We start from the raw sequence: 7530 nt of genomic DNA, 5'->3' as shown, positions 1-7530 counted from the left end.
CTGTGCCAGGTGCTGGTCTGGGCACTGGGTCGCATTGCTGCCCAGCTCTCCGTGGGGCCGGACAGAGCTGGGCGCTCTGCTGAGATGGGACCCTCCAGGTGGGATTCTGACTCAGCCACTGGCTTCTTTGGTAAATAAACATGGCGGGCCTCAGTTTCCCTCCGTCTCTGCCGCGTGATTCCCTTGGGGAATGTGTTCCAGGCCCTGAGGTGGGACCAGATTTGGCGCCTTCAGACGGGTGACCCGTGTGAGCTTTGGCTCGAAGGAGGGAGAATGCAAGGGTGAGCGTCAAGAGGCACCGGGAGGCCGACTCGTGTGGGAACTGATAGTAGAGAAGCCACGTGATCTCACTCTGGCTCCTGTTGGGGAAGGGACTGTGGGCCTCCAGGGTGGGAGCCCTTCGCTCACGTTGAGTGACAGGAGAAGGGCCTGGCCTTGAGTCCCAGCCCTGCTGCTGATGCCGGAGGAAGCGGGCAGGGCTTCAGCCTTCCTGTGCTTCCCTTGAGACCCTCTCCTGTGAAACGACTGGGCCTCCGTGAGAACCAGGTGAGACCTGGCCGAGTGTGTGCTCCCCAGGGCGATTCTTAATCATCATGAAGGTTATTATTGAAGCCATGAGGGCGAACCCATTGCCTTTCATGTTTCCTAACAATCAAATCTGTCTGCCCTCTGCCCACAGCACGGGCTGAATGTCCCCGCCCATCCTCCTCAGTGTCACTGTGCTGGCAGGGGGCGGGTGGGTGTGGACCGGGCAGGGGGGCCCAAGGCCCTTTTGCTGCAGCAGCAGGAGGGCGGGGCTGCAGGCTCCCTGCTGGTTCTGACAGGCCTCCAAGGCCAATGTCTTGACGCCAGGGGTCAGGACCTGATGGGGAGAGACAGGGTGCCATGAGGACCCTGAAGAGAGACACCCAGATCAGCATGGGCTGCAGGGAAGGCTGCTGGGAGTGTGTGGTCCATGCGAGTTCTCCAGGCTGCTGGCGGTGGCAGGACCCGGAAAGGAGTGGTCCAAACATCAAACAGGGTTTAAGGTATTTGAAATCCCAGCACTGAGGCGGGGTGGATGGGAGGGATGGAGCCAGAGAGGTGGGCAGGGGCAGATTCACAAAGAACGCATGTGGTGAGGGGCCAAGGGTAGGACAGGAGCCAGGAGATCGGTGAGGGGGCCCTGCAGATGAGTAGGTAGTGAGAGATGATGGGGTCTGGACAGAATGGTGGTCATGAGGATGCAGAGGAGATTTCCAAGGTCAATGGGCAACACTTGACTTGGAGATTGAACTTGGATGGACATAGAGGGAGGAGTGAACGCTGATTCCCAGGCATGTGGTTTGGCAACTGGCGGGTGGTATTCCCTTTACCGAGATCCGATCACCAGCAGGGAGGCCAGGAGAGGATGAGCCGGGCTTTGGTTGAGTGGGAGGGCCTGGGAGGCCCCCTGGGGAGACTCTCTGGAGGCCTGGAGCCCAGGAGGAAGGTCCAGCCTGAGATGGAGATGGGCCTCCCCCCAGATAGACAGCAGAGCCTCCAGTGCCAAACTGCCTGGGTAGCAGGTCGTGGGAGGAGAGGAGTGCAGAGAGGTGTGTGGGTGTGCGGAGTACCATGGAAACCTTGGCGTGGGGCGGTGTCCTAGGTTCCCCTGAGCTGGCGGCCCTGAAGGATGCCTGGATGTGGGCAGGTAGAGGAGGGAGGTGAAGGAGGTGCCAGACACGGAGACAGGCGCTGGTAACTGTGGCCGAGGAAGGCTGGTGGAGGGAGGCTTCTGGGAGGGAGACTGTGGAGAGGCAGGCTGGGGCTCATTATTGTCAAAGGTGCTGAGAGTCCCACTAAAGAGTTGGGACTCTTTCCCTTAGAGGAGGGAAGCCTGGCATGGTTTTGAGCATAAGAGGGACTTGATCAGAACTGTGTTTATTAAAAAGCTTCTTATTGGCCTGACTGCCCAGGCATGTGTCCATGTGACACTGTGTTCAAAGGCCAGACTGTGGGTGGCTGCCCTGCCCTGCCCTCTCGTGTTCCAATCCATGCAGCCTCGGCCTGGCCAGCTTTACTCGGTGGGGATATAGCACAGAACCAGGCAGGCAGCTATAGGGGAGATGGAGGGCCTGGGCTGCTCTTGCCCTCTCCGTCCTGAGCCTGCTCAGCCAGGCTGTCACCTGGGCAACTGCCTTACCCCTTCTCCTGCCAGGCCATCTCTTGGCTCTGCCTCTGAGCCGGTGGGGTGATGTCTCAGCAAGCAAGCAGCCTTGGGAGGGAGAGGGCACTCGGTGGAAAATACTGTTCTCCACTCTGGGAGTGTCCCGCACCATTTGCCCCTACTGCTCTGCGCAACTGGCCATTGTGCACCATTAACTGGCCATTGTGCACTGTTGAAAAGGAGTCTGAGACAGATCTAGTACTTTTTGGACTGACTACCGTGTGCCAGACCCCAAGCAAAGCATGTTTCATATGCATCCTTTCATCTAATCTTTAGTATTATGATGTGGGTGTCTACTTTTGCACCCATTTCACAGATGAGGATACTAAAGGCTCAAAGAGTTACTTGCCCACAGACTGTACATTTGGGATATAAAAAAAATCTTCACCCGAGGATATGTTGGTTTTTAAAGATTGATTTAGAGAGAGAGAGAAAACATCAATCTGTTGCCTCCTGTACGCACCCCAACTGGGGATCCAACCCACAACCTTTTGGTGTGCGGGATGACGCTCCAACCGAGCGCCCGGGGCTGGACTGTTTGGGGGATTTTTAATGCTGGCAGATAGAAGACAAGTTTGTCCTTTTAACTCATCACCTTGCAGTTACTTCTTGAGTAGAGACTGGTCTCTGACCTTTCCCGGCAGCCTCCGCCCAGCCCCTCCTCTATATCCAGCCGCAGTGAAGTCTCCCTTAGGTGCCCTCTGGGAACTGTGGCCCATCTCAGGGCATGAGGGTGGTTATGGCTTGAGTGGGGATCCCAGCTTGGCCACTCACCTGCTGTGTGTGTTCTGGGGATCATCACTTATTTCCCTCAAACCTCAGTTTCCTTATCTGCAAAATGGGGACTGCTAGTCCCCACCTCTTAGTTATGCGGGGAAAGAGATACGGCTCTTAGGCGCTTAGATGGTGCCAGGCGCGCTGGAAGGCCGAGTAACAGTGGTTATTCCGTTCCTATCACCGCACTGATTGCCTCTTCAGTTGCACAGCTGACACTGTGCGGTGGCGCGTGTGTGGCGGAGCCATAGGACAGGGAGGATGGATCATCGATCGCTGAAGCACTGCATTATTCATGTCCTTATTCTCAGACTTTTGACGGGGGCCGGGTGGGAGCCCATATATGGAAGGAAGGCTGGAGGCAACCACTGCTGCTAGCGCCTCAGGTCTCCCGACTTGCCATGGAGTCCCGCAGGCTGCTGGGAGGCGGCCGCCCTCTGGGCGTCCAGCGGCCTGAGAACTGGCCGCACCGTGTTCCGCTTGTGCGCGGGCCCTTGACCGTTCCTGTGGGACCCTTGTGTGGGGATGGGGTGCGTGTGTTGCGGGGTGGGGGGGGAGGTGGTGGAAATTAACTGGTGGCGCCCGGAGCAGGCTCCCAGGACAGTGGGGTGTGCGTGCGGTGCTCGCTGCAGGGCGTCGGTCCCCTGCGATTCCGTAGAGCGGATGCGTGGCGGGGGCCGCGGGGGCCAGAAATCAAGCCCAGCTCTTCCCGGAGCCGTGCGCCCTGCGCGCCAGCAGCCGGCTCGCGAGCCAGGGAGCACCGGCCACGCCACCAGCCCCGCCAGGGCCGCTCCGCGGTGCGCCCGGGAGAGGAGGGGCCGGCTTCGGTGGGGCAGGTTAGGGGGCCCGCGGAGTCCGCCAGGCCCGGCGATGCCTTTCCTTGCGGGCCGGCTGGGGGGGTGGGGGGTGGGCGGGGGCGGGGGAGGGGAGGGGGCGGGGCGCGGGGCGGGCCCGGGCGGGGCGGGGCGGAGCCGGGCTGCTGCGGCGGCGGCGTCAGAGCGGCGCTCCTGCAGCCGGAGACTCGGACCCGGCGGAGCGCTGCCCGGGACGCGGACAGGGACCCGGACCCGGACCCGCAGGGCGCTGCTCCCAAGGCCCCCCTCGCGGGCCGGGCTGCCGAGCATGGCGGACAAGGAGGCGGCGGGAGGCGACGCAGGGCCCCGGGGTGAGTGCGGTCCTGCGGCTGGCGGGGCGCGCCGCGAGGGACGAGGCTCGCTCGGCCCGGGCCCTGCGGCCCCCTCGCTGGCCGCGGGGAAGTGGGGGCCCCCGCCCCATCCCGCCCCATTGGTGGGGCCGGGGTCCGCGCCACGGCGGGGCTGGGGGGCCGGGGCCGGAGGCGGCCCGCGGGGCTCGCGCTCTGCTCCCGGCCGGGGTGCGGCCACTGCGGCGGGGACCACAGCCCCCACCCGGACGCCCTGGCGGTCCTCGCCGCGGGGAGGCGCCGACTGCGGGCCGGTGCGAGTCGGGGTGCGACCCGCCACCTTGTTCCTCCCCGGCGCGCCGTGCGGGACGGCTCCCTCACTCACCCCGCGAAGGGCTGGCCGCGGGGCGGTCTCGCGTCCCCAGCGATTCAGCGAGGTTGCGGGGGGTGGGGGGGGGCCCGTGGGAAGTCAACGATTTGGACCGGCCCCTCCCTCACCCTGCCTCAATCGGTCCTGCGAGCCCGGAGTGGGGACTGCAGCTCCGATCCAAACTGCATCCCACGCCCAACCCCAGGGGTTCACGGGGCTGAAGAGGGGCGCCGCGGCCAGGCTCCCCAGTTCCCTCTGCGCCCCGGCGGGCGTGGGGAGCAAGGCAGTGCCCAGGGCACAGGACGGACACTCGGGTTTTGCGGCTGTTCCAGGGCCGCTTTCTTGGGGAGCGTGGCGAAGGCTCCGATGGGGTGGGGGAAGGGTGAGGAGCGAGGCGGACCTGGGAGCCGGGAAAGCGGGGGAGCAGCTCCCGGAGCGGGCTGTAAATCATGGCTTCGCCCGCCGAGGGGACGCGCTGGCCAGGACTGTGGGTCCCCCGTGGGGAAAGTTGGGCGCAGGGAGGCACTGGGCGTCCCCGACCGTGGCGGGAGCAGCCGCTGGAGCGGAAAGTGACCCGCAGGCTCCCCCGGAGCCACAGGACCGGCTGCTTATCGAGAATGACATTAAAATGCCCGGAGGAAAGGGAAAGTCATCCAGGAAAGGTGCGCCTGGCTCTGCAGGGACCCCAGAGCTGGGGAAACTGAGTCAGATGCAGCACAGCTACCGTGGGCATCGAGCTGTCTCGCTGTCTGTGGTCTAGGTCCCGCCCTTTACCGGCTCCAGAGGCACCGGCCCCCTCCCCAGCCCATTGTTCTAGGATCTGGGAGGTGCCGCCCCACACGCACTGCAGTGGTGGGGGAGGGGGCGAGGGAGGGGGGGGGGGAAGATCCTGACTTGGCTCCCACATGGGAGGAACCTTGGGGAGCCCAGGCCAAGAGCCCCAGCAGTACTTTAACACACATCCCAAATCTGACATCCCCCCTCTCCCCCCCCCCCGCCCCCCTTGCCCTCCCACCCCCACCCCATCTAGCAAACAGGGCAACGGGCTGGAGGCTGTCTTTGTCTGAACATCACTCAGCAACTGAATTGATTCATTCCCGCTCCCCCCTTTTCCTTTACTTTGGAAAAAAAAATTAGAATGATAGGGAAGGATGTCTGAATTGCCGAAAATTGCTAAAGCTTGAGTTAGTGAAGCAGTTTCTTGCCTTTCACGCTGGGATAGTGAGTGGCTGTAGCAAATGCAAGGTTGGCCACAGGACTTGTCAGGTCAGAAGAGTGAGCAGGGATGGGCACCCTCAGACACCCTTCTGTATTGTAAATGGAATTCAGCACCCCTGCTCTACACACACACACACACACACACACACACACACACACACACGCACACACACTGGGGCACTCGCCATCCAAGATGAGGATGCATGCTGGCTGTGCTGGGCCACCCGCCACCGCTCCGCTCGCTTGTGTCTGTTCTAGAACATTTCTTTACTCTCAGGGATCTGGAGTTCAAGGCGGCCTGTGAGAATTCCCGGCACCGGGACTTGGGACACAGAGCAAGCTCTCCCTGGCAACTCACTGCTTCTCCTTGGGCTCCCATCCCTCCATCTATGAAGTGGGAGATATTAATCGTATCTCATAGGAGCAGAGCCTGCTCCCCACTACCTGACACATCTAAGGTTTCCTCATTGCATGTTCCGTGCTGGACAAGTGAGCATGCAATCTTTTATTTTTTAAAGCCTCATAAAAAACCTGTTACCAGCGTTCTCCTTTTACTGGGTAGGAAATCTAAACTGGGATTGAATGACCTATCCAAGGTCATGTGTCTAGGAAGTATTGATTCAGACCCAGGCCATCTGAATCCATGGCTCTGGTCCTTCACCACCACCCTGTATAACCCTATGACTATGGCCAGGATTGCCATGCTATTAGGCACTTAAAAATGGCTGTTCTAGCTGGTTTGGCTCAGTGGATAGAGCGTCGGCCCGTGGTTTCAAGGGTCCTGGGTTTGATTCTGGTCAAGAGCACATGCCTGGGTTTCAGTGCGTGTCCAGTGTGTGTGTGGGGGGGGGGGGGGAAGGAAGGGGGGGAGTATGCTGGAGGTAGCCGATCAGTGATTCTCATCATTGATGTTTCTCTCTCCCTCTCTCTTCCTCTCTGAAGTCAGTGAAGATAATATATATTTTTAAAAAGGCTGTTCTTCCTGGGATTATTTCAAGGATGCTCTTGGTGCAAAAGGATGAGGGCCACAAGTAACGAACTGACTTGGGACCTGTGAGCAGTGGGAGGCCCGAGTGCTGGGTTGTGCCAGAAAGATGGGCCATAAAATTCCCCCCAATGAATCAAGTGTTTGGGGCGGGGGGAGGGGGGGGGAGAGTCGGGGGAGATGCCACAAAACAAGGGCGGCAGGATATTGGTAGTTGTTGAAGCTGGGCAGTTCATCACCGTTCCATTTGTTTTGTATATGCTTGTAAATTTCCTTAATAGAATGTTTAAATTCGCTAATTAACAAAATCCAAAGGGCCACCTTTTCATCTCTGGAGCTTTGAACAGCAAAGGCTGAGATGACCTTCAGCCTTGACCCCACCAGGGCCTGGGTTGGTTGACGCATAGAGCCCTAGAAGGATGCGATGAACTGGGGTGGGGATGGGGAGAGCAAGGGGTGGGTCAGTTTGGGCTAGCTCCTAAGGTGCTGTAGTCAGGGTACCTATGGGTAGTGCAAACGTAGTAATTTGCTCCAGGTGGGGGTACGGTGAGGAACAGCAGGCAGGGGTGTTTGCCTGGGGTGGAGGTGCCTCTGTAAGCATTACTTTGGGTCTGGGAGCTGGGATTCTTACCATCCTGGCAGTTAATCATAATAAAAATAAGCATTTTAAACACGGATGCTGATTGAGGACTTAATTTATGCTAAAATATGAAAGTTTTGAATGACTCATTTATCCCGAGCCACATTTGTTAACGAATGAACGACTCTGAGGGAGGCCCTGTTACCCCATTTCACCAAGAGGAAAGCTGCCAAGCCAGTGTGGCACAACTGGAGACGGGCCGAATGAGGGCTAG

General features: G+C 59.8%; 1 protein-coding gene across 1 annotated transcript in view; it reads left to right on the top strand.

Moving 5' to 3' along the window:
* Positions 1 to 4084: 4084 nt before the first annotated feature.
* Positions 4085 to 7530, top strand: part of HSPA12A (heat shock protein family A (Hsp70) member 12A) — a gene marked incomplete at its 5' end in the record, with an annotated part of 51313 nt that continues 47867 nt past the window's right edge. Inside the window, one exon of the mRNA XM_081105383.1 lies at positions 4085 to 4127. Coding sequence (XP_080961509.1) covers positions 4085 to 4127 — 43 coding nt within the window. The remainder of the gene's footprint in view (positions 4128 to 7530) is intronic.

This window comes from Myotis nattereri, assembly GCF_964212035.1.
Source record: "Myotis nattereri genome assembly, chromosome: 13".
Classification (NCBI taxonomy): domain Eukaryota; kingdom Metazoa; phylum Chordata; class Mammalia; order Chiroptera; family Vespertilionidae; genus Myotis; species Myotis nattereri.
Note: the sequence above shows the minus strand (reverse complement) of the source record. Positions and strands in the feature narration are given on the sequence as shown.